Source organism: Mugil cephalus, chromosome 19, assembly GCF_022458985.1.
Source record: "Mugil cephalus isolate CIBA_MC_2020 chromosome 19, CIBA_Mcephalus_1.1, whole genome shotgun sequence".
NCBI lineage: Eukaryota > Metazoa > Chordata > Actinopteri > Mugiliformes > Mugilidae > Mugil > Mugil cephalus.
This window is the reverse complement of record NC_061788.1, coordinates 1,284,923-1,312,197: the sequence shown is the minus strand read 5'-3', so window position 1 is coordinate 1,312,197 and position 27,275 is coordinate 1,284,923. Positions and strand designations below refer to the sequence as shown.

The window sequence follows — 27,275 nt, the reverse complement described above, 5'->3', positions numbered from 1 at the left end:
AATTATGACTCTTAATTCATATTATTATGACGGATCATCCTGCATAAACAGTGGATACTTTTAGTTTAGTTTTAATACTTATACTTTTGTAAATTCATTAAAATCAAGTTTAAATGTAAACAAATAAAAGGAAAAACTGTAAATCTGAATCTTTGTGAAGCTGGAAAAGTAAAACTATTATTTTTTTTTTCTGCATTTATCTGTTAATATTCATGTGTTCATTGTCGACCTGCTGAGGAGACGCCTCCTCTGAAGCTCACAGCTGATCTGACTTATTCCAATGAAGGAGCTGGAGGCGTCAGTCTGTGTCCTGAGTCCAGAGGAGATCATGAACCTGCTCTTTGTGGTGGTCGTGTTTGTTTTCCAGTACCTGAAAGTTGGTGAGAAAAGTCCCAATTTAAAACGTTTCGACTCTTTATGCAGATAAATAAATAAACTCCTTGTTGCTGTGTTTCAGTGAACTCCAGTCCTCTACCAGAAGCAACGCAAGGTTGTGATTTCAGCCTGGACTGATCAATGTGTGGAGACTCGTGAGCATTTTTAACTGGATGTGTTTGTTTTTTCTTTAAGTGCTGAGGAAAGACTTGCTCCTCAAAGTCGTACATTACATGGAGTCAAACCCAGAGACTTTAGAAGGTGAGTCCACGTCTTCACCGACGTTCATGAGCTTCTAAGATACGTTAACATACGAGTTCATGTGTGACATGCAAAGAACAGATCCGTCTTACATGCAGACACAGCTGCAAATAACAACTATTTTTATTTTAAAATATTTCTTTAAATTTCACAATAAAAAAAGGAAAAAATATGATCTGTAGAAAGAGGCAATAAATAAATAAAGCACGTGAAAACAATGAGACAAAAATAAAAGCAGTGGGAATTTTAAGAATAATTGATTATTATTATTATTACTGATGTAAGTCTCCCCTCAGCCTCTCGTCATCCTTCTAAGCCGGTTACAACATGAACTTGATCAAATCTTTCTTCTGGCTCAGTTTGTCTGATATTCAGGTCAAGTAATATTTTAATTAATCTTTCATTTCATCATTTTAAATCCATTCTAGTAAAACGGTTTTATTTGTTTCTGGCTTTGAGTTTAATTTGTGGGAACAGAAGATAAACTGGGGTCAGATCAGCTCAGCTTCCACAAACGCTCAATATTTATTTTATTTAATTTATTTAACATTCACATTTTACAACATTAACAAAAACAATATTATAACCAAGTGAAACCGATGCGTGAATACGTAAAAAACGATGCATTGCTGTAAATGAAGCAAATAAATAAATAAATATAATAAATGAGTTTTAAGTCTCTTTAGAAACATTTAGAACTGAAATGACCTTTTAACTCTGAGGTTAATTATACTTTTACAAAACATCTTGTTATATGATTTATTTAATGGACAGAAATGATGCTTTTTAAGTATCGGCCGCATTAATGGAAGGAAATACTTACATTGTTTAAATCTGCAAATTTAATTAAACAGGATTTAGTTAAAATATCACCTGAATTCTTCAATCTTCCATGAAAGCTCAGCGCTTCCTCCTCTTAGGACATTTACATGTTGTTGTTGTTTTTATCTCCAATGAATAGATCAATACATTTCATTTAATCTCTTTCTGACAGAACTGTTGAACAAGAACCACAGAGTGTTGGAAGGAGACATGATTCTGAGGGTGAGTGAAAGTATTTATTCAGTTTTAAATAATAAAAAGTGCCAAGAGTTTAAAGAGTATTTGTTGCATTCTGCAGCTTCACCACTAGATGACACTAAACCCTTCACACTGGCCCTTTAACTATTTCATTCATGTCATACAACAGGGGGTGTGTTGTTATGCTAATTTCTTTACAATATTTAAATCTATAAAATAACCGTTTAGGTTTGTTTTATCCCCAATAAATAAAATAAGAAACTCTGTAAATATGATGTACAGTCAAAATGAAATAGAATTACCCACAATCCACTCTGCCACGCTGGGTGTCATTAGAAACTACGGAAGCTTCTCTTTGCCTTGAGCTAACCAGCTAGCCTCAGCTAACGGAGAAATTCATCATGTCTTCATCCCACGATCCCGCTGATTCTGTCCGTTTTACCTTCTCTGGTCCTTTTGATTCTATCCACACGATTCTCCATCAACTCTGCACCACATGGTGACTTCAACCTCACAGAATCTGGTCCCCGTGCCTCGTTTTCATACTGTTGTCTCCGTCTAGTGGGCTAATGGTGGTACTGCAGATAATAAATACTGTATGATGCAGCCATCTTGTAGTGCGTTAGCTTAGCATTGATACGTAGCATGCCTTTGTGACTGGTTTCCCTGGGGAGTTATAATGTGAATGAAATATCATGTGCACAGTTTAGAATTTGATGAATAAAACATTCAAACGTTGAACTGTGAGTTGAACCTCGTGATGTAACCATGGATACAGGCGTGTTTTCCTTTCTCTGCAGACCAACAGGAATGTGGTTGGTGAAACTTGGCCGACGCTGGAGATCCCGTACGTCATCAGCCCGGATTTAGGTGAAATAAAAGGAAATCTCCAGTTTACTTCCTGTGTTTTTATTTAACCACCAGCTGTGTGTGTTCTATTTTTTTATTTTATTTTATTTTTCTAACCAGCCAGTAAGAAACACGAAATCCTCTCTGCCATGGAGCTGGTGTCCAAACAAACCTGTGTGACTTTCCACCAGCGAACAACGGAGGAGGATTATCTGATGTTCGTCACCAGCAAAGGGTTCGTACGGATATTATTCACAGAAAACCTGAAATCAGCATCTGTCCTCAGAGATCTGGTCTCAGTCCTTTGGGTCCCATTAAAGACCAGCTACTCCACAGAAGCAGAACTTTCTTTCTTTCTCTTTATTTGACTTCCCTTCCTTCCTTTCTTCCTTCCGTCCTTCCATCCATGTGTCCCTGGTTCTGGTCCAGTGGTAGGTAGAGATCCATCAGAGGCAGCAGCTGATACAATATTCTACTGACCACATGGTGGCGCTGCTGCTGATTCACACACAGACTGAGACCAGATCTCTGGTTCTGTCCGAGGACGAATGTGGAGACGAGTTTTAATTCGTTAACAGCAGGTGTGATCGAATCAGAACCAGGAACCTTGAGGACTTGTCATTACTGCTTTAACGTTGTAGTTGTGCGTCGTACGTTGGCATCATCGGTGGCGAGCAGCCCGTGATGGTCGCACCCCAGTGCAGCATGGGTAACATCGCCCACGAGATTCTTCACGCTCTGGGTTTCCACCACGAACACACGAGGATGGACCGCGACGAGTACATCACGGTTTTTCCACAAAACATCATGCCAGGTAACGTTTGCGCCAAAGTCCAAGAGAAAACTCTGCCAGAACCTGCTGGAGAATTCTCACATTCTTAAATGTTCTTCAGTATCTGTGTGATCTGTGAATATCATCCATACAAACATGGTTTCATCATAAACATTAGCTGCTAACGGCTAATTCGGCTTCTTTTAGTCGCACTTCAGACTTTTAAAAAACATGCTGAAGAAGGACAGCATGTCCTTAGAGCTACTTTTATATGATAAATGTTTGTTGTTAAAGAAACTGTTCAAGTCATTTGCATATAAACATTATACTGTATGATAAACATTTAGTGTTTCTACATAATTTGTTTCAGGGATGGAGATGAACTTCGGGAAGTTCGATGGCGTAACGTTTGATCTTCCATACGACATCACTTCCATCATGCACTACGGAAGGTAAAGTGCGCCAAACAAAATACACAGAAAATACGTTTGTTTTCTTCATCTGTCTTTGTTTTTCTTTCCTTTTTTTAATTCCTGTACCAGCTGGTTTTTCTCCTCGAACAGCCAACCCACCATCGTGGCAAACAAAGAGGAGAAGGACATGGGTCAGAGGGTTAGAATGACCGAGATGGACGTGGAGAGAGTTCGACGTCTCTACCAGTGTGGTACGTTCAGGCTCATGAGTCGGTAACGGGACACGACGGCGCTCGGTTCACAACTGTACAATATCAGGGAAGAGGTCAACATGTAAGATGAAGTGCAACAAATATCAGGGAGGGCCACTGTTAGCTGGGAGGCTAATGAGCGCTACTGTTAGCTGGGAGGCTAATGAGCGCTAGTGTTAGTTGACAAGTTGGCAGTGAGGCTAGGAAGTGCTACTACTACCTGGGAGGCTAGGAGGAGCTACTGCTAGCTGGGAGGCTAGGAGGAGCTGCCGTTAACTAGGAGGCTAGGAGGAGCTGCCGTTAGCTGGGAGGCTAGGAGGAGCTGCCGTTAGCTGGGAGGCTAGGAGGAGCTGCCGTTAGCTGGGAGGCTAGGAGGAGCTGCCATTAGCTGGGAGGCTAGGAGGAGCTACCGTTAACTAGGAGGCTAGGAGGAACTACCGTTATCTAGGAGGCTAGGAGGAACTACTGTTATCTAGGAGGCTAGGAGGAACTACCGTTAGCTAGGAGGCTAGGAGGAGCTGCTAGGAGGCTAGGAGGAGCTACTGGGAGGCTAGGAGGAGTTATTACTAACTGGGAGGCTAGGAGGAGCTACTGTTAGCTGGGAGGCTAGGAGGAGCTACTGTTATCTAGGAGGCTAGGAGGAGCTACCGTTAGCTAGGAGGCTAGGAGGAGTTATTACTAGCTGGGAGGCTAGAAGGAGCTACTGGGAGGCTAGGAGGAGCTACTGGGAGGCTAGGAGGCTAGGAGGAGCTACTGGGAGGCTAGGAGGCTAGAAGGAGCTACTAGGAGGCTAGAAGGAGCTACTAGGAGGCTAGGAGGAGCTACTGGGAGGCTAGGAGGAGTCATTACTAGCTGGGAGGCTAATGAGTGCTACTGTTAGCTAGGAGACCAGTTTATTAGGAACACCCATGACAACATTTCTGCTCTAAATCTTGTAGATTCCCTCAAACATCCGTCTGGGAATGAAAACGTTAACTCTACAGAGGAGGAGAAGGAGAAGAAGAAGAAGGAGAAGGATGTAAACATGCACATCATGGCCCACGAGCTGATATCAGACCAGAAACACTGAGCTCAGTTGTAGCTCCGCCCCCATCATCCATCATCAGATCCATTCATCAATAAAACCTCCAGAACTGATCTGATGTCGTCTTCTTCTTCTTCTACATAAATAAACCTGGTTCCTCATTAACTGGAACGACCGGGTTCATTCATCGTCTCTGGGGAACTTCTCTTCATTAGCAGATGAAAACGCACAGAGAACAAGTTAATAAAGTTTAATTAACGGATGTAAACATGCAGCGTAATAATAATAAAAAAACAATGTGAAAGATTTTAATGAGCTTAACATAAGAGGAGGAAAAGTTTCAGAAGGAATCCTGATTTTACTAATGATTAAAGTTTTCATGAAGAAACATTAAGAGAATTTATATGGAAATAAAATCCACTTTCTGCCGACGAGACGAGACGAGTAAATGTCTCCGATTCATCAGGACGATGGAACGATGAAGATAAAAGTTAGATTAAAAACTAAAGGGAAGTTTGTTTTACATAAAATCAATTCTTATAAAAACGTATGTATCAAAAATCAAGAGGCTCCTGTTTCTGACGTAGAATAGACACAAGGACGTGAGGTCAGCTGATCGTCTCGTGTCTCGTTTTGTTTTGTCTTGTCTGTCTTTGGTGTTTCATGTTGTCGTCTCTATCTCATCTTCTTCAGTTCTGTCTCTTGTGTCGTCTCGTCTTATTTCTTGTCTCGTGTCTCATGTATCTCGTCTTTTGTCTTTTTATGTTGGAGACCAGGGACAAGACACACGAGATGAGACACGAGACACATCCGTCCGTCCTTGTGTGAATACATTTCCATGACATTAAAGATCCAGGACGTTGTTTTCTTTGTTTTCTTCTTTTAAAAATAGATCCTGTGATTCTAATGAAACCTACGAACGGCCTCTTCATTAATTTAGAGAATTAATTAAAGCAAAAAAAGAACGAGGTCGGACTCGTTTGCTCTGATCTGAGTTTAACTGTAAAGCTCCAGCTGATACCAGGGGCCGATACCAATGCCGATACATTTCACTTCCTGCAGCGACACGTCATCATTTATTAAACCTGTGAGCGTTTATCAGGCTCATGATGTTTGTACATAGTTTTATATTTGTGTTTTGTGTTGAAACATATAAATAAATATATATATATGTTTGTTGGGACTGCAGATGGAACTTAGCATGCAATGCTAACTCCGGTATATTTGCAATACAAATAAAGTGAAACATCATCAATAAATGAATGAAAAAATAAATCATTGTTTCTGTTTGTGTCATGATTATTGTCACAAATCAACAAGATCAGAAGCTCAACAACATTTAAAACTCTGACAATAATAACTCAGATGGATCGGCTAACAGCTAACAGCTAACAGCTAGCAGCTAACTAGACCTGGACTTGTCTTCAGTGGCTTTCCAGTGGACACCCCAGGACGTCCCAAGGTTGGGGACACTGTCTCATGTAGCAACGTTAGGGTTGGACACGTTTCTCACACTATGAAGAAAGACAAGTCAACATTAGCTGCAACTACAAAGACAAGACGAGAGACAAAACAAGGAACTAAAGACAGGACACGAGAAATGAGACGAGACACAAGACCTGAGACAAATACAAAACTGATGGAGACGAGAGACAAATACAAAATGCGGACAAAAGACAAGAGACATACCTGAGACACACTACAAAGAAAAAGGACAAAACTGATCAAGAGACAGACAAAAGACAAGAGAGAGAAGATACATGAGATAAGAAACACAAGACGAGAGAAGACAAGACTGAGACAAACTACGAAGAAACACTATAAAGCTGAAGGAGATGAGAGACAAAAGACAAGACACACCAGAGAGGACAAAAGGCGAGAGAAGACACAAGACCAGAGACGAGATTTGAGACAAACTACAGAGAAACAGTATGAAACTGACGAGGGACAGAAAAGGACACGTCTCCAAGGTGAAGTTCAAAAGTTTCTAGGAACAAAAGAAAGAAAAATCAGCATCAACTCAAACCTGGAGACATTTAGATGAAGAGGACACAGCAGGAGACACTGGAGACAAGTGTCCTCTGACGTCAGCTCCTCTCTGATGACTGATATCGGCTCGTTTTACTTCTTCGTCTAAAGTCGTTTAGATTCATTTTTATTTAGGAACTAGAAACGGTTCAGCAGCATCGATCACTTTAAACCGTCTCAAGGCCCCAAATGAAGACGTGGGAGCCTCGTGTCCTGAGTGGGAGTGGGAGTGGAGCGGCGTCATGTGGAGACTCCTCCGAGTCCTGCGCGTAAAAAAGCGCGTCGGTAGCATCTCGTCAGTTCGTCCTCGTCTCCGTCAGCGAGCGGAGCGTCTCCAGAGCCCGACACCAAACCGCGTTCATCTCCTCTCTACGCGGAGGCTTTTCCTTTCTGTCCGTGTCTCTGCGTGTCTGTGGCTCTAAACTGTCCGTCAGATGTTTCAGGATCTCATGTCTGTATCTAAAACCTCCAGAGCTTCCAGAGCTTCCAGCGCGGACTTTCTGCCTCCGTGCGCGGCTCATCCTGCGGCGCAGACCCGGACACTTTCCCTTAAAACTGGCCTCCTGCTCCTCGACGAAAATACACTTCAAAACTAAAAAAGTTGCTGTAATGGAGCGTCGCTGCTGATGTGAACGTGAGTACAAATTTAATTTAATTAAGAAGATTTTTCTGAGAGCTGCTCTTTTTGCTGCAGTTTTAATGAAGAGAACTGAGAATTAAATTAAATGACTGAGCCCCGAAATAAGAAGAGATGCGCAGAGGAAGGATTCTCGGTGCATTTGGTCCAGAGCAAGAAAAACACAAATATTCCACTGAAGAAAATCAACTGAAACATTTTGCTTTTTAAAATCATTCTATAATTCCTGCATGCGCTGGTTTTAATCTGCACCGGGCGACGCTGAACATTAATCATATTGTAAATTGTAGAAAATCATAATTACAAATTTAAAAAATGATCTGAAGGAGCTTCACAGTCACATAATATGTTTTTCTGGAATGAGCAATTATTTTACAAGGCACCTTTATCCAAATAAAAACCTCAGTTAAATTTTAATTAGTGTTTTTTTAAAAAAATAAATAAATATAGACACAATAATGCACATTTAAGTCGGTGAGTGTCACATTAAAGTTGTTGTGGTGTGATCTGCTGCCAATTGTGTGTTTTTGTGTTTTAGCTTCGTCTCTGCTGCAGAAAAAGCTGAGATCCAGTTTGAATACGGAGCCGTCGCCAGTTCTTGTTCGTGCTTCTTGTAGTAAACTTGTGGTTTAGCAACATCTCAACATTGAACTGTGTTGAGACTTGACCTGCTGAGGACATGGACGAACCATAAATCAGCCCCGATGGAGCGTAACATGTCAGCAGTTACAAGTAGCTGAAGCTCTGGACACGTTTAGTTGTTAATGTTCTCTCATCTGGAAGAGATTCAAGTGGTTTCATTTAATTGAACTTGGAAGCAAATGCGAAACCACTACAGAAATCAGAACCACAAACAGAATCAAAATCATCATGAGGAGCTAAAAAAAAAGATGCAAAAGAACAAAAATAAGATTAATAACTGCAAAGACACAAAAAACAGCAAACAAGGAATGACCGAAAACTACACTGGTGACTTCCTAAACCACTCAAAGAACAACACACAGAGTTTTTATAATTTTATCTGATTAACGCAGTGACGCAAACTAATTAAGATATTTTCTGTTTGCAAAGCCATCAATAAACTTTTATAAAATACTCTAACAGCGTCTTAAACTGTCTTTTTCCTGCAGAACTCTTGAGGTAAACATGGCATCGATTTGACTGAAACCATCCTCCACTTCCTCCATGATCGACCAGAGAATCACCGTCGCACTTTCCTTCGTTCTTTAATAAAACTCCGTGGACCATGGACGCCCCCTGCCTCAGGGAGCTCGGCGGACTCCCCAACAAGAACATCAGCCTCATCTCCGGCGCTCGACCCTGCAACCGAAGCACCGTCCGGTCCTCGTACACCCCTCAGGGCACCGCCGCCTTGGCCATCGGCATCACCTTCATGATGATCGTCACCATTGTCGGGAACATCCTGGTCATCATCGCCGTCCTGACGTCTCGGTCCCTGAGAGGAGCCCACAACCTGTTCTTGGTGTCGCTGGCCGCCGCCGACATCTTGGTCGCCACGCTGGTCATTCCCTTCTCGCTGGCCAACGAGCTGCAGGGCTACTGGGCGTTCAGCTCCATCTGGTGTGAGATCTACCTGGCGCTGGACGTCCTCTTCTGCACCTCCTCCATCGTGCACCTGTGCGCCATAGCGCTGGACCGGTACCTGTCCATCTCCCGGCCCTTGTCCTACGGGGCCAAGCGCACGCCCCTGCGCATCAAGGCGGCCATTATCGTAGTCTGGTTGATCTCGGCCATCATCTCGTTCCCTCCTCTTCTCACTCTGGACAAGAGCGCAGGAGGCGAAGAGGAGTGCGAGCTGAACGACGAGCGCTGGTACATCCTCTACTCCACCATCGGCTCTTTCTTCGCCCCCTGTGTGATAATGATCCTCGTCTACGTGAGGATTTATCAGATCGCCAAGAAGCACACCCGCTGCCCGCCCGGACAGAAGCACAAAGCGGCAGGAGAAGGAGACACGAGCGCGACGACTCCTGGCAAACCTGCCGCGACCTGCCAACCTGAGCAACAAGGAGGTGCAACTTCCAGCCGGTGGGAAAAGGTCCTCAACAAAAAAACCACCAAAGCATCGCTTCAAAAACAGCCCCCTTCGCCGCCGCACTGTGACGACCAAAACCTCTCAGCCGTTCCCCAGAAACATCCCAACAACAGAGTGGCAGCGCTTCCCGACACCACCTCCAGCTTCGGCTCCGACCTGGAAACCGCCGAGGAACGGGTTCCAGCAGAGGGCGACGACCAGAACGAGGAGAATTCCGACGAGGCCACGGTGGGTCCGTCCCAAAGCGAAGGGCTCCAGATGGAGGCGGTGAATCTGGCCGGCAGGTGCAAGAACACCATGGCAACGCCGTCCGGCACCAAACTGGCACCGGAGGAGCAGCCCAAGACTCAGGGGACGCCCATGTCCCGGCGCAAGGCTCTGGTGAACCGGGAGAAGAGGTTCACCGTCGTGTTGGCGGTGGTGATGGGCGTGTTCGTGGTCTGCTGGTTCCCGTTCTTCTTCTCCTACTCGCTCCAGGCCGTGTGCCCCGAGACCTGCGACATCCCCAAGCCCCTGTTCAAGTTCTTCTTTTGGATCGGCTACTGCAACTCCTGCCTCAACCCGGTCATATACACCATCTTCAACAAGGACTTCCGCAAGGCCTTCAAGAGGATACTGTCCAGAGACACGAAGGGTACGTTCTTCTAGGGAGGAGGCTGTGATCGCGTCCTGGACGATAAGGCCTCTGATGATTTCCGTCTTAATGCACTGTCTGTGTTTGACTTCGCTTCCTGCGCCACTGACATGAACGCTTGTACATTTGAAGGGAGGAAACTGCGTCCGTCTTCCTCCCGGTGCTTCTGAACGGACGCCGTCGGCCGAGGCAGAGAGGGAGGTTTCCAGAAAGCCGCAGTCAAGTGGCCGAATCAATTATCTTTAATGTCGTTTTAAGCATACGCTGTAATCGTATAGCCGCTGACTCTGAGGGAGAATGATTGCGCTTGGAGGCGGAAGTCAGATGGATGCGAGGTCTGTGTTCAGTAATCTGTAGTAGAGACAGGACTCGGATGGGTGGATGGTGTGTGTTTGTGTGTTGAATGCACGGGAGTAGAGGAGTCGCCCGAGGGTCGTGACTGGAAGAAAACAAATATCACTAAGTGTCCTTTATTGGAGATAAAATGGACACTGAAGGAACACGAGATCAGGGGAAATGTGAGCGTCCTCGTCTCTGAGCCTCTTTCCTTTACTTATTTATTTCCTCCGTACGAATCTGAGGCGTCAGCATTATGATGGATAATATTGGGGGTTTTGTTCCTCTGTGTATTCCCTGGTCTCCGTGGAAAACCTCACCCTGGGAACGGCTCATTACGGTAACAGCCGAGGGCTTTAACAGGGAGAAACTAGAGCAGGAACATTCAAAATCAGCAACGGTTGCATGAAAGAAACTCAGCGTGTGAAAGCGATACATGGACGAGCTGAGACGTCCACGTCCCCCGTCTCTGCCTTTAATCTTTCCTTCCCTTTAATGTTGTTTTTTTCTGCTCTAAACAAAGAATGAAGCAGCGAGTTTGTGTTAAGGTCTCGGCTCTAGACGTGTTTTCAATTAAATCCAATCCTTTTAAGAACCTTTAAATCACGGCAGAGGATTCAGCGGACGGACAAACAGGTGTGAGCCTCCAGATATTTATCACACTGATGTACATAAGTTTTATAATTGACATTTTTGTCAGGATTTTATATTTGCATACAACAGTTTTTCCTTCCAGGCCGATGGGAACAGAACCTGGATCCACCAACAGACTCAAAACCAGCATTAGGGGGCACGAAGAGATTAAAAACTACAACAAGGATCAAAACAACCAAAGATTGAAAACTATTATAAAAAAAATTAAAGATAATAATAAAAGAAGACACAAAACCACTCCAACGTCAGAAAATCCCCTCAGTGATACTCAAAACCACCGTAAACACATGAAAAATCTCTACGAAAGAACCAAAAACAACCAAAAAAATCTGAGATGGAAAAAGCCACAAGAAGATTCAAAGCAGCAACAAAATGACTCAAATCCATCATAAAACCACCAGAATCAGCTGAAACAACCACATGCAGATTAAACAACAAAGACGCACAAAACCTCCAGGAAGACGCACAAAATAGCAACCGCACATCATAACCAACCAACCACCTGCAGATTTAAAGACTCAAAACCACTAAAAAAAATAACGAAGATAATAAAAAATACCACATAGAAATGGAAAACAATCACAGAAAGATGCAACACAACCAGAAAGAGATGTAATGTATCTACAAAAAACAATATATAAGCATATATTAAAATAGATACACATTAATACATATTATATTAAAACATATATTAAAAAGACAAATCAACCACAAATACTTTAAGCGACTACAATCACTCAAAACCACCAAAAAAGAACTCAAAGTCATCACAAAGACACGCACAACCACTAGAAATGTAACTCAACATCAACAGAGAAAGACTAATAATCAACACAAGACAAGATGGAGATTCAACGTGATCATAAAGGGACAAAAAAACTACAAAACAATCAAAATCGACCCCAAAAAGAGACAAAACTACCATAAATTGACCAAAAACAACCACATAGAGATGCATGAAAATCACAGAAAGACACAACACCACAACAAAGAGATGAAGAGTAACAACGTAAAAATCCAAAACAATCACAAAAAGATTATGAGCTGCTACAAAGACTCAAAACTGTCACAAAAACATGCAAAAAGACACAAAATGACCATAAATATATCAAAAAACAACCACAAAAAGACTGTAAGACACCTAGAATCAATGCAGAAAGACTCAAACACATCATAAAGTCATACAAAACCACTAGAAAAATATTTAAAATGATCATAAAGGGAGAAAACAACAATAAAACAATCAGAAAAACTCAAAATCGCCCCAAAAAAGACACAAAATGACCAAAAATTTATCAAAAACAACCACAAAAAGACTATGATCAACTACAATCACTCAAAATCAGTCACAGTCACAGAAAGAATCTAAATCATCACAAAGACACACACAACCACCAGAAAGAGATTCAAAATGACCATGAACATTTTTCTAACCTGTGGTTCAGAACGAGTTCAGGACTCAGACACTGAAACTGGATCAAAGTTAATGGTGATGACGAACTTCATGTCCTTGTTCTTCTCGCTCCTCATTGGTCCAGATATAAAGACTGAGTGTGTTTGACTTGTGTTTTTTCTTATCTCTTTAAAGTCGACAGAAGTTGGTTTGACTGAAGCCTCCAGTTGTGTTTTCATGTGTACGATACGACTCGACTTTTGTACAGTATTAGCTCAAACATAAACCAATATTCTCGCTTGCTGTTTTAAAGTCCAACTGAAATGAAATGACGTGCATTTTTTTTTATTCTGCAACAAATTTTTATCTGAAGATTTTTATTGGACGTCTTAACTTTGCCATAAAAATATTATACTCTGCAAAACGGGACGTTATTTGAAAGGAACTGAAAAATAAATAATATGTGTATCAATATATATATATACACACATTTATTTATACGTGTAAATAATATGATGCATTAATCTCAAAAAGATGAATTTTTATGAAAAATAAATTGTAAAATAAAATAAATAAAACAAATTTTACAAATCCTCAAAAAGATATATTTTTTATTTTTTATTCATTACAAATCAACCTGTTTCATGCTGGCCTCCAAACACTAGGGGGCGCTGCAGAAACCGGTTACTGACCTCTACTGGTCAAATGTGACAACAGCAACAATAAAACACTGTTATTAAGGCTCTTATCCAATAATTTTCTACAGTTTAATTCTGCCACTTTGCTGCAGATGTTTGTAATTAAACAGATTTTTGTGATTTCAGTTGGACTTTAAGTTTAATGACGTCTCAGTTTTGCCGTGTATCTTCCTCTGTTCTCTGATCCCGTGTTTTTACGCTTTCATTCTGAAGCCGCTTCGTATGGAGGGAATGAATAAAGGCCTGAGCTGCGTTTCCAGAGGAGGAGGATTGTTTCTGATGGGAAGCACTCACACAGCCAACAATAATGGAATCAGACAATTTTACAGTCGCTGCTTTCTGTCTGAAGGTTTTATGGTAATTATCTGTGTCTGACCACGACACACGAGACAATGCGCTGGCAAATATGGATGTGCAGAAAAAAAAAAGGTACTAAAAATAAATGGCTGGTGCAACATTAACAGGTAAATATCAGCTTGTTCCGTTTTAAAACCAGATTATTTATTGAAATGTGCCAAAGCCTCAGTTCCTCTGGTACGAATCTCATCAGCATCTAATTAAATAAACAAAACATTTTTTATAAATTAAAGATAAAAAGGTTTTTAATGTTTTAAGCGATGAACTCGTCAGCGCGCTGGTATTTAAGCATCTGAATGATCGTTTATTTTGGAGAGATTATATAAGACTGTATGTGTCCCTTATTAAACTAGTGCTATTTATAAATTATTAACATTTTGCATTCAATATTAAACTATTTCACTAATGCACAGGTTCACGCTGTGCAATCACTGTAAACGAACCTAAATCTGTTGAGGAGGACAAGAAATTACACAAAAATGTCTGATCAACCAAATATTTTGCTGTTGAAAACCTCTGATTTAGTCACGTTGTGTATTTTCAGCTCCACCAACTCTGTTTTTATTCTGCAAAACCTTCACTGACTCCAAATAATCATCATTTACTCATTTAATCAATAATAAAAAAAAATATACTAATTTCAAGTGAAATATCTGCGAGTGAAGAAAGATATTTGAAAACAAATGAAAAGCTAAATCTGCTGCTGCATCAGATCCTTCACTCCACATGTTGACGTCCGTCGCCTATAACTGCCCATCTCTGCTCACATGCAGCGATTCACTGTAGATATATAACTGCAATAAAAGCCCCGTCACAGGAGGTTTCCAGGGCAGCACAGCACTAAAAAAATAGAGTCCTCACCTCCACGAGAGGGAAAGGATGAATTAGATGTTGACTTTGTGAACCAAGCTGCTCTAAAAATACTCCTGGTGTCTTCTCTGCTCAGAGTCTTTATAACTCGGGGGCTCGAACTCACTTTAGTTAGTTTTGATCTCGACGGAGGTCGGAGCAGAAACACACTAAAATATAAAACAAGTCTGAATGTTTCAGTGCTTTATGGAAACATTTTACATTTAATCAACTTTTTACGAAACATGTCATGAACAACTTGAAATATTCGTGCAAGAAAAATACCTGAAATTTCTGCTCCTTGCTGCCCCCTGGTGTTTATCTCTGGATCTCAGCGTCTACGACCAGAGTCCGTCCAACTCAAACCATGGACGCCATGTTTGCTCCATCAGAGGTTAGATTCTACAGTTTAACCCTATGGAGCAGATGTTTAAATAAATGTTAATAATATGTAAAAGGTCCTCACTTAAATATCCCAGCGTCTACTTCCTTTAAATATCTTAAATGAGCTGTAAAATGCTTTGTAGACCAATGTGTTTCAATTTACTCACTTTACTTTCAAATTACTCAGAAAAATTATAAATACTATTAAATTAGTCTCACTGTTATTTAGTATTATCATTATAGCATTAGCATGCTAGCCATAATAACTTAGTAGTAACTGAGGTAAAGTTAAATTAAATGTGTTTATCTACATGGACATAAATTACATGAACACATGGTTTCACAGTATATATGACGCTAGCTGCTATTTTTCTGAGCCTTTAGTCTAGATAACTAGCTAGCATAAGGCTAGCATAAGGCTAGGTTAGCTTCAAACTTCATTCATTTGTAAAGAGATCAAGGTTCACATTAATGATGGTGTGACTTTATTTTTCTATATAAAATGAGTTTTTTCCCGTTTCCTGATGCTGTGCTGGAGCCTGTGGCATATTTTATTTATCATATTATTTATCCGACTGTTACGGCCTCTTGGCTGTTGAATCACTGGGTGAATATTGAAGTTAATCTGTCGGGTCGGTTTTGTCGCCAATGATCAACTCATGAAACTTTAGCTCGAACTAAAAAAGTCCATGAAAAAAGATGATTTCCTCACGGGACCAAGATAAAAAAAAAAGAGACAAATGACACGAGTTACAAAAGTAAAGTTCACCTCATTAGTTCCTTTAAGAACTGGAGGACTGAGCTTCGTTCATGCAGATCTCAGGTGAGACTCATTAATTAAACCTCTGAACCCAGAGACGTCTGTCATTTGTTCCCTCAAACGTTCCTATGAGAAAACAGAGACAGAGCAGAGGTAGAAAAATATCACATCTCAGGTTTTTATTCTTTAACCTTCACTCATGTGTTTGAATGCAGCCAGAACAGAAGTCGTGTTTTCCTGTTTTCCGGTGCAGCAGCTTAATGAAGCTTCGCTGATGGAAACGTTCGTCGTGACCGACGGAGACAAAAGACGCGGCAGAGGTTTAATATCGTACGTCGTAAAAAAGACATTAACAAATCGAGTGTCATTACACTTTTATGGAGTCGTGAAGCCGCCGCCGTAAATTTACAGACGAGTACAAACGTTTGACACCTGAACGGACTCGATGTGTGGAGACGTGTGGAGATACTCACAGACTTTCATCCAACTAATTATTGCTTCTTTAATATTGTTCTGAAAGCTTGAAGAAGGTTTTGATGCTGGTTGTGTGACGTTTTATTGAAGAATAAATCATGTATTTTACATAAAGATGAAAAGTTCCTCTCGTATAAAAGAGAACGAGGATCCGTCCACATGAAGCTGGTGACCTCCTCCATCTTGGCTAACGGCACTTAGCTCCATGCTAATTCAACAGAGGTTAAAGCCATCGAGCCACTTGATTGTCTTGATTTAATGTTCAGATTACACTGATTTTAATTAAGACGTTTCATGTTTCTGAATGGACAAAAACTAATGGAAAAAGTCTGGAGTTGTTACTTGCAGGTTATTATTCTTGCCGCCTTAAAGACATACGAAACATTATAAATAAATCCCAAACAACCAAATAAAACTATAGAAACACGGAAAGACTCACATTGACCATAAAGAGATGAAAAAACTCCTGCAAGAAGTTTCAAAGCAGCGACAAAAGGACTCGAAACCATCATCAGAGCAGAATCAGAACCGAAACAACCAACAACGTGGAGATTTAAAGACTCAAAACCTGCAGAAATAGATTCAAAATAACCACAAGAAAATACAAAATGAGTAAAAATAGAATCACAGAAATAGAAAACAATGACAGAAAGACACAACACAACCAGAAAGAGATGTAGCGTCAAATCTTCTTGTTCTGCCAACACCTGGTGTGACTCTGGTTTAGGGTTAAAGGTCACGTTTATGTTGTACGAAGGTACAATAATATGCTGTGTGTGTGTTTGTGTGTGTTAGTGTGTGTTAGTGTGTGGGAAGGATGGAGTCTGACATTTAACCATGTCACAGAAACGCTCCCCGAAGCACCACAGCTACGTTCTAACAGGATAACGTCTGATTTGTTTAAGTCCAACACAATTAAATTACCACAGACACACTCAGGTCCGTGTTACTATCTTTGTGGGGACACGTGTTGATGAAACGCATTCCCTCGCGTTTCACACTCAACATCTGAACATCTCAACCAGGAGCCTGAGGAAAACCCAGAAACCAAGACCCAACCCTCAAACTGGATCTCAAAGAACCTGAGGGTCTAAAGCTCCAAATACTCCCCAGTGGAGAACACAAAGATAAACATGTGGAAAATAAACACCATCATGAATTAATGTTGAAAAATGAATGACGCTGGTTATTGTGCTGCACATTTCCTGAACTGATCCATTATCTAATGAATATTAGAATTCAGACGTGGATCATTTGGACGTTTTCAAATACGAAGACATTTAGTGAAATAAATATATTTATTTTAACAAATGGATGAAATTACTTTCGAAGAGTCTTTGATCATTATGGAGGAAATATCAGTATTTATATTTCAGGTGTGATTATTATTATTGTTTCATCCTGAATCAGGATCTGGTGGTTTGAAGGTAAAGTTCTAGAAACACCAGATATTGGGTCCATTTCCTCCATATTCATATTAATAACTGCATTTCTATTTATTTATTTTTGCTTCTTTTAGCTCTTTGTTTTGAGTTTACAGCCGATTTATTTGTTCTGGTTGACTCAGACTGCAGATGTTTCCTCCAGCAGCTGGAGGAGACCAAAGCCAGAGCTAAAAGAGAGATGCTTTTGTTGCTTTTGTTGCTTTTGTTGCTTTGTCGCAGCTCAAAGTGAAACGATAGTTTTATGATTTCCGTGTTATTAGGTGATAATGTGTCAGTATTTATATCTGATTATAGAACTTCTCTTCACCCAAAGGCCTGAAAATATAGGAAATAAAACATTTATCACTAAAAAGACAGAACATCTAAATTTAACTAAAATTCATCTAAATCTGCTGAAACTTTAGAAACTGGCTTTAGCGAATGCTAATTGATTAGCTAGTTTTAGCTAGCGGACATTTTCTCAGAGCTGTAAAAGTCGACCATGCACTGCTGTAAAAAATCTGTCATTAGTTGTTAATCTTGTTTTATTCCTTTACATTTTGATCATTTAGATTTTTATTCTGTATATTTCATGTGTGTGAGAGAGAAACGTTTTTTCAGAGTTTATAATTAGAATTAAAAACCTCTGTTTGTCCCAAAATGGGGAAATTTCAGTTTGCAACAGCAAAAAATAACAAGAATAAAGAATGAACTGTATGAGATAAAGAATATGCATTTTTCTGTATCACAATAAAGAAATGTTGAATCTTGAATATTTAACTTCAGGCTCTCAGGACCGAAGTTTGTCTTAAAGTATTGAGATCTTGAATAATTAACATTAGAAGCTGAATAAAGTCTAATGGATTTACAGGAGGATTCTTAACGTCTGTGATGTTAATGTTCCCCGAGGGATTTTAAGGACAAGAGGTTTTAAGCCGCTTCACGAGAGACAAATCTTATCACACATCTCCACCGTCATATTTATTAAGTGCCCATTTATCTCCTCTAGTGTCTAACGTCAGCTCAGCGCCGCTCTGGGAATATTTTTAGTTCCCGCGGTGGAAGCCCTGATGAGTGTCTGCTGGAGTGTTCACCTTCGGGACGAGCTGAAGAGACGTTCACCGGCACGAGTGGCGGATAATTGATTTAGGGAGGAGGCTCAGCGTGGACATTTACATCAGCAGCCGCTCTCAGAGAGCCCGGGGTTACGCCTCTTAGTCATGCATTTATGCTGCTGGTGGAGTCGAGCAATCTTTCTGAAAACACATTCTGCTGACGCCGCCGTTCTCTGGGGTCGCGGAGTCACGCTTTGCTTACACACATCTCTGGAGATTTCTCAGTTGAAGTGGTTGTCATCTGCTGCTTCGTTCAGCCTTCTGTCCAAAGAGGCAGAATTAATGAAGTTAGCCGGGGGAAACGGTGCAGAATAAACCCTGTGAAGGAGCTGCTGCTGGACGATGTAATTTAAACATCAAACTGGGATTGATTATGAAACCAAATGTGACCAAGGCCAAACACTGAAAGAGACACGAAACACGCTACGTACATGTATGAACTGTTTTCTTTCTCTTCTCTTCTGGGTCTTTGTGTAAATTTCATTTCCATTTTCTTCCTGTTTCTCATTTTAAGTCACTTTTTGGCATCATTTGTCTTGATGAAGCTTCTCTTCCTGTTGATGCCGAGCATCAAATAGCCGGAGCTAACCTGCTAGCCTCGGCTAACAGAGAAAAACATGCAGCTAAACTCAGGATTTCTAATGGCATCGCTTCCCTAGAGATTTACACGCCTGCACAACAGGAAATACTTATGGATATCTGATAATAACTGTGTGTACGTTGCCTCCTGTAGTGAATCAGTAGCATTTTGGAGCCAGATTCACTTTAAGAGGTAAAAACCCAACGTGGAGGAACTTTGGGTTCTTTGGTTTGATCCTAATGTCCAGATGGAGAGTGGACCTGGTTCTGTTTCACTAAAACCTTTGGAGAACATGTGAGCTCTGTGGTGTTTCTAGAGACTCTGGGTCCAGGTCTGGTCCAGGTCTGGTCCAGGTCTAATTCAGGTCTGGTCCAGGTCTGTTCCAGGTTTAGTCCAGGTTTAGTCCAGGTCTGGTCCAGGTCTAATTCAGGTCTAGTTCAGGTGTGGTCCAGGTTTGGTCCAGGTCTGGTCCAGGTCTGGTCCAGGTCTAGTCCAGGTCCAGTCCAGGTGTGGTCCAGGTCTAATTCAGGTTTAGTCCAGGTCTGGTCCAGGTTTAGTCCAGGTTTAGTCCAGGTCTGGTTCAGGTCTGGTCCAGGTCTGGTCCAGGGGTTGATGGATGATCAGAATGATGTCATTACTATCAGGTTGGTTTCTAGTCTCTGATCTAGAAGATATTTTAATTCATCACTAATTAATCAGACACAGTGTCACTGAAGTCTGACCCACAGAGACCAGGGTCCACAGAGACCAGGGTCCACAGAGACCAGGGTCCATAGAGACCAGGGTCCACAGAGACCAGGGTCCATAGAGACCAGGGTCCACAGAGACCAGGGTCATGTACGCAGACCTGCTGGATCTGGAGCTGGACCTGATTTATTCGGTGTTTATAGGTTCACCCTTCCCCCCTGGAGGACTTTGGTTAAACAGTTTGTTCCGACAGTTTGTTAGAAACTCTAAGTTATATGAAGTGAAAGCAAGTTTTCTCAGAACATCGTATCAGTGAGTAAAAGTTTGGATGCTTTAAAGGATGTGATTTAAATGCGTGTCTCTGATTTTTTCGGCTCTTCCTGCAGCAGACACAATCAATCATGAGATAAGTTGCTCCTAAAGATTCCTCCTACTCGTCGCTGTCAGAGCGAGCGCGCCGCTTGATGAATGTCTTTTATTCTTCAGTGTTTTTATCACTTTAAAGCTCCGAGTGTGATTCTCAAACCTTTGATCTGGTCGGCGCCCGTGTGATTTACTTCCCCCTTCACGCCGGGTCACACCGAGCGTCTGTTTCTTCTCCCTAAAAAACTGTGATTGCAGAGCTCAAGCCGTCGTACAGGAGCTACGACTTGACCCTGCACGTCCCGTCGGACTCATAATTCTCCAGGAGAAACTCTACGTTTTCCAGGACGTACTCACGTCTAATCTGTTACCGTCCCCGGAAACAGAGCGGAGTGTTGAGACATTACAACTCACCAAAAAATGCTTCATCTCCACCTCCTCGTGTGTCGGGAGCAGCTTCGGAAACACTGCCTCTGGTTTTTGTTTGCAGCCACTAAACAAGGAGCAGCCTCCCGACTCCATGACTTCACTCTGTTGACACTTTCTCTGCAGGAAGTAACAACTGGTTCCTTCAGCTCCGCTCCAGATGTTTTCTGATTCCAATTAGGACTGACCACATCTGCATTTAGATCAGAGGCTCTGAATGAATGGGTCCATGTATTTACTCACAGCCAGGTTCAGATGATCCAGCACGTTGACCCCTAAAAGACTCCAAACACTGAGGAGCTATAAATCCACTTTAAGCCTTTTGCTACTAAATTTGCTGCTAATCTAAAGGCTGACTCAGGTTATCAGAGAGTTTTTTTTTGCACTCTCTTGCCACTTGTAGATCGGTGAATGTATCCAGATATAAAGCTCCTGCAGTAAATCGTTGCTTTGAGGCTGTTTGTATTGTAAATCTTTATTGTTCCTGATGAGCAGTTCAGGTGCAGAACATAAGATCCGGTCGCCAGACGACAAAACAAGACTCAAAAACAACAAAAAAAACACAAAAACCTACAACAACTGAATGTACAGTGCAAGAGCTCAGGTCATAGTTTACAAAAAGGATTAAGAAAGAATATGTAAATCAGGTTCAGAAAACAGAAATACAAACAAATAAAGTGCAGGTAGAATCTAGCGGGTGGACCAGGTCTCAGACCCAGGTACCTAGACCCAGACCCAGGTATCCAGACCCAGGTATCCAGACCCAGGTACCTAGACCCAGACCCAGGTACCCAGACCCAGGTACGCAGACCCAGGTATCCAGACCCAGGTACCTAGAACCAGGTACCCAGACCCACCAGGTACCCAGACCCAGGTACCCAGACCCAGGTCTCAGACCCAGGTACCCCCCCGGACCCTGGGCCAGATGCCAGAGGACCGAGGTCCTGCTGTAAGTCTGTTACAGACTGAATTGAGGCGTCCTGTGGTTTTAGAACAGCTGTTCTGTTGTAGTTCTGCTGAGCGTCCTGATGTTTCTTGGCCCGTCTGGAGCCTCCTGAACTCATTTTCTGAGACGCTTTCATGTCTTGATGTTGTGTTCTGAACCTTTCTCCTGTTTGTGTGTCCTTGTGATTCCTGTTGTTATTTTGGAAGTTTCTTCCCTCGTGTTTCCAGTAACTGTTCTTCCTCCAGATGTCTCAGGAATTCCCGTCCGTGTGCTTCTCTGGCATTTACATGTTCATCTCTATGTGATGGAGTGTTTAGTTATGAGTTCAAAGAGAACCAGTCAAACCTGTGATCACATCTAAGAGGAGCTAGTGGATCTGTTTTAAAGGAGGCTTTGGCTTCTTTGTGTTTTTGTGTGACCTCCTGTAATAAACCAAACATCAGCTGTGGTCAGATAGAAGGTGAACGTGCACATGAATATTCACAATCTGCTGTTTTCTGATGCGTTCGCACACTTTAATTTAATACGATTCATTTTAATCCTGACGCTGCTGAGGTTCGTGCAGCTTCAACTCAGCCTCATGACTTCAGATAATTGTCCTGAAACAGCGACACTGCAAACACACGGACGTATGACCCACGCAGCCTCCAGCAGCAGAGATGCAGCGGCGAACTAAAAGCAAGCTCCGAAACATTAAATAATGATAGCCATTAATTTCAGATTACTGTACATAAAAGTCATCCATTAAGGTCAACGAAACGTCGGGACGGAAATGAAAGCGGTTGGCAACACTATTAACCACGGTGAGATCTGTCATGAGAGAGAAAGCAGCTGAAAATGCCAGCGACACATCAGCAACAAACACAATTCATCCGAGTTCAGGAGCGAACGCACGACTGCAGATAAAGATGAATCACAAACAGATGAGCAGATGAACACAGAAGAGATTCCCCGAACCCCCGATTTAATTATCTAACTTCATTTTAGCCTGAGGGTTGTAATTATTCCACACGTGTCACATACATCACAACACCTTCCCTCCGTCTACACAAACCTTATTCTGCGAATAAACTCACAATATATCAGAAAGAGAAACGTGAGCAGGAGGAGGAGGTGAAGGATGGAGGAGGAGGTGAAGAGAACAGAGAGGTGAAGGATGGAGGAGTCGGCCGTGACAAATGACTGACGGTAGGAGGAGCTGTACGGACTCAGTAGGACGTCCTGACAGGGTGGAACGAAGTGTAAGATACAGAAGAATGAATGGAAAACGTCCTGAATCTACAACATTTATATTTTTACAGGAAAGACACGTAAAAATACGAAGCACTGCAAGTTACTGAGAAGAAGAAGTTACTGAGCGTTAAAGTTAAGTTAAAGCGACGCATGAAAAGTTTCACAACCAAGACACAAAACCACGGTGAAAGAAAAACATAAAACAGTCACAGAAAAGAAGTAAAAAGAGAAATAAAACAACCAGAAACTGGTCTAATACAAACACAGCAGACATGAGCACAACACAACTTTAAAGAAAAACACAAAGCCACCATATAAAGACAGACGGCAGAGCACAGACGGTACCATCATGCCAACGGTGCTGATGCTAACAGTAATAACCAGACTGATCTGATTTATCTGGTTCCAGTGAGTTTTTAATTAGCTTAGCCTCCTTAGCTCTATAGCTGCATGGATGGAAGTGAAGCTTCAACACGTCTGAGAACAAACGTTTGTCTAAAGTTTGTCTGGACTTCACCTCTAAAGATGCAACAAGGAGGAAACATCTGGAATTAGATCCAACATCTGACCACACAAAGCATTAGCATTAGCATTTTATTAAAAGACCAGAGATGTAGCGACTTTTAGTTCATTTATTTCTCATTTATATTATTTAAATTAATATTCATTTCAACTTACACATCACAAAATGCCTTAAAAAATAAAAAGGCACCGTTTTTGGAAAAGTTTGTATGTTTTCATTCTTTAAACACCAGAACTGTTTTAAAAGTACCGGTTTGGTTCCAGTATCAGATAAAACCTGAACCAGACTCAGACCTACGGGGAGAACAGAAAAACAGAAGAAGTGGAAATCGACCACTGAGAGAATCACAACAATCACAAAGACTTTCAGAACATTACGACAAAAACATCCAGAGAAACACAAAACTGCCATAAAGAGACACAAAGTTTCACAAAGACAAGCAACACCACAAAAAATATATGAAATCACCATAGAAACACACTAATTGTCATGGTTTTGTATTGTGAATGTTTTCTCTGAACCCAGTTGGGTTTTCTTCGGTTTTATTTTGTAAAGTTCTTCCTGTGTTTGTGTTGTTTCACTTCCTGTATTTTCCCTCCTCTGATTGGTTGATTGGTTTCTCCTTGGTGCTCCGCCCTCTTTGGTCTCACCTGTGCCTCGTTAACTCCTCTAGCCAGGTGTGTGTGTATATATTTACTTGCTCATCCTCATGTTACTGAGTTGTTGTCTGAGAAAGTCAACAACTACAAAAAGACTTGATTCTCCCAAATGAAAATGTTCATTTCTGAACCGAGCGTGACGCTAATGAGCTTAGCTGCAGCGCTTTTAGATTTTCATCAGAAGTGAGACCACGAGCAGCGTCTGATCCACGGTGTTTGGAGGCAGCGTGGGTGGAGGCTAATCCTCTTCAGTCACACTTCATCATCCGACTCAAGTTCCTGAGTGGAGTGAACGTTTGAAATTTAAATAAAGTCATAAAAGTTGAACCAAACAAACCACTCGAGCCAAAACACACCAGCGCTGTTCACACGGTGTTAGCATCAAACAGTTAGCATCAAACAGTTAGCGGTGTCGTGTGTTTACTTTTAACGGATGCATGAATTATGGATCATGTGGAGCCTTTTTATTGCCTCGTTCTTTCTTCGCTCTGTTGTTTCTGACACAAAGAAACTTGGACGGCAGGTGTGTGTCATCACATCGTGTTTTACTGCCTCACTCGTGATCCTGTTGAGGTTTTCTCTGGGTTTTATGTTTCTGTTCTGGAAGTTCACTTCCATGATCTTTGGTTTCTTGCTTTTGACTTTCCTTCGTTTTACCAAAAAGACACAAAACAACCTAAAACAAGTGCAAAAAGAGCAGACAGACACACACAACCACCAACAAAGACTCAAGAAAACATCAGAAAGACACAAATCTATGACCAGTATGACCCCCCCTGACCTGTGGGGGTGTGAGGGAGGGTCTGTAACGTTATGTGGGGACAAAAAGGCCTTTATACAGCAGAACTGCAGGATTTATACTCGTAAACCAACCATGCACATTAACAATTATTACAAACCATAAATAAACGTGACGCTTCTGCCCGTCACCACAACAAAACAACACAAAACAAACCCCTTTTCTTCCTTGTTTACATTTTTCCTTGTACCGCGTTAGCTACGTTAGCGGTTAGCAACCGTCACCAAACACGGACATTAAAACTGTTAAAACTCAAAGTTACTCGGTTGTAACTCTCTATACTTTCCACACATAACGTCGATTCTCTTAAAACTTGTTCTGAAACAGAGACATGTACATTCGGAGAAGTTAACGTCACCTGTATGTGAAGACAAGAAGAAAGAGCGACATCGGCCTTCGTACAGAAGAACTGCAGGACTTATTCTGCAGCATCAGCCTGGGGGCGTTTGAGTCCCTCTCCGGCGCACGGCGCCCCCTAGTGACATGCGGGAGTATCGCGCTACTACCGACAACAACCGTGCAATGAAATGAGCAGCGAAATCCCGATTTCTGATACTATAAAATAAAAAAAAAAAAATAAATATGTCTTGTTTTCTTTTTTTTGTTAAACCATTTTAAACGCAATTTTTAATGCACTCTTTTTTTAACACACAATGAGCTGCACAAGTATTTAAATGATAATATAATGATAATATATGTTCTTTAACAGTATACTATTGAACTTAGTTTTTAACCCTTCACAAAAACAACAACTATACACCAAAAACACCATAAAGAGCCTCACAACAACCCCAAAGAAATTAGAAATGGGGAAAGTTATGTAAACATGCGACAAAAGACACAAAAACAACCACAAAAAGACACAAAACAACGACGACGTTATGGAAAAACCCAACAAAGACGATCACAACTACAGTAAATACACTGAACAAGATTCAAAACCACCACGAAAAGACACAAAACAGAGGAACAAAACCTTCAACAAAGACTCAAGAGAAATCTGCCACACACACAAAATGAAACCCATCAGTGGATTAAATGCAAAGACACATGACAAACCACAAACTAATGGAAATATACCACAGAAAAGACACAAACACAACCACAGAAAAGACACAAACACAACCACAGAAAAGACACAAAAACAACTACAACGTTACAGAAAACCAAACAACACTCACAACAACTAGAATAACTGTAAATACATTGAACAAGATGAAAATCAGCACAAAAAGACACAAACCTGCCACAATCTGATCCCTGGTGACGCAGGCTGAGGGGTTAAATGTGTTTGCACCAGGCTGAGACTCCGACTCCTGAACAAAGAATCTGGGACACAACAGGACACGTCTGAATTAATTATTATCTTTGTGTCACTTTCTTTTTGCCGCCTGCAGTGACTGTTTGTGTTGTTGCTCTACTTGTGTGACTGAGTGCAGCAGGTTACGGTCTGGATGTGGGGGAAGAGGAGGTTTGGATCAGATGTTATTTGAGACTGTGGTGGAACAGCTTGATGGAGAACTACACACTCCCTGTCCACATTAGCATTAGCATTAGCCTGATGTAGTGAGATTTATCAGAGTCTGAAAATAATTCTGCACCAGAGGATGTTACAGATATTTAGTTGTAAACTAATCAGATGATGTTTACCATGTTCTGTCCATCACCACATTAAGCCCCGCCCACCCAGTCTGATTGGCCCAGCAGATCTTTGCAGGAGCATAGTGAGTTTCCAAGGGAGAGACTCCAGACCAAACTTAGCTGCTGTGGGTGTGAAGCTAGTCGAGCTTCCAGGTCGACCCCCTTTACCCCCTTTACCCCCCAACCCTCCTCCTGGTCTCACTGTAGCTAAACCGTGGACATCAGGGGATTCGACCTGTTGACTTTAGCCCTAAAGCTGCTTTTTATGAATTTTAATTTAAATAATATAAATACAGCTAAGACTAAGAAGTAAATGAACCAGTATAAAATAAATAATGAACCAGTGTCGTGGTGTCTGTCAGGCATCAGAGACGCTACATCTCTGGTCCTTTAATAAAATGCTAATGCTAATGCTAATGCTATATGTGGTCAGATGTTGAATCTAATTCCAGGTGTTTCCTGCTTGTTGCATCTTTAGAGGTTAAGTCCAGACAAACTTTAGACCAGCACCCAGATCAGTCTGGCTACTACTGTTAGCATCAGCACCATTAGCATCCGCGCCGTTAGCATCAGCGCCGTTAGCATCATTTGTTCCCATCTCTAGTCTGAGTCAGTCTGTTGGGACCTGGTTCAGGTCCAGTCCCATCAGATAAT

At 41.6% G+C, this 27,275-nt stretch overlaps 2 protein-coding genes across 3 annotated transcripts; both read left to right on the top strand.

Moving 5' to 3' along the window:
• The first annotated feature begins 255 nt into the window (after nucleotides 1-255).
• On the top strand, nucleotides 256-5,136 carry LOC124996837 (low choriolytic enzyme). 2 transcript variants are annotated; one of them, XM_047570179.1, is made up of 10 exons: nucleotides 256-380; nucleotides 458-490; nucleotides 571-636; nucleotides 1,631-1,680; nucleotides 2,457-2,526; nucleotides 2,626-2,740; nucleotides 3,147-3,319; nucleotides 3,648-3,729; nucleotides 3,841-3,941; nucleotides 4,880-5,136. In XM_047570179.1, exons 1-10 carry the CDS (start codon nucleotides 281-283, stop codon nucleotides 5,008-5,010), a joined length of 921 nt encoding a protein of 306 aa, XP_047426135.1. In that variant the 5' UTR covers nucleotides 256-280; the 3' UTR covers nucleotides 5,011-5,136. The 2 variants fall into 2 exon arrangements, with proteins under 2 accessions (XP_047426135.1, XP_047426134.1); XM_047570178.1 differs by having other exon boundaries at nucleotides 3,820-3,941.
• Nucleotides 5,137-6,770: 1,634 nt separating this feature from the next.
• Nucleotides 6,771-13,285, top strand: LOC124996284 (alpha-2B adrenergic receptor). The gene is made up of 2 exons (XM_047569119.1): nucleotides 6,771-7,627; nucleotides 8,761-13,285. The coding sequence occupies exon 2, from the start codon at nucleotides 8,877-8,879 to the stop codon at nucleotides 10,332-10,334; it is 1,458 nt and encodes a 485-aa protein (XP_047425075.1). The 5' UTR covers nucleotides 6,771-7,627; nucleotides 8,761-8,876; the 3' UTR covers nucleotides 10,335-13,285.
• Nucleotides 13,286-27,275: the final 13,990 nt, after the last annotated feature.

Excerpts from the sequence above, each read along its gene's own strand:
- LOC124996837 (XM_047570178.1), top strand. The coding sequence starts at position 281 with ATGAAGGAGCTGGAGGCGTCAGTCTGTGTCCTGAGTCCAGAGGAGATC. Across the intron at positions 381-457 it reads TTTCCAGTACCTGAAAGTTG|TGAACTCCAGTCCTCTACCA; the intron begins GTGAGAAAAGTC and ends GCTGTGTTTCAG. Across the intron at positions 637-1,630 it reads AAACCCAGAGACTTTAGAAG|AACTGTTGAACAAGAACCAC; the intron begins GTGAGTCCACGT and ends TCTTTCTGACAG.
- LOC124996284 (XM_047569119.1), top strand. The coding sequence starts at position 8,877 with ATGGACGCCCCCTGCCTCAGGGAGCTCGGCGGACTCCCCAACAAGAAC.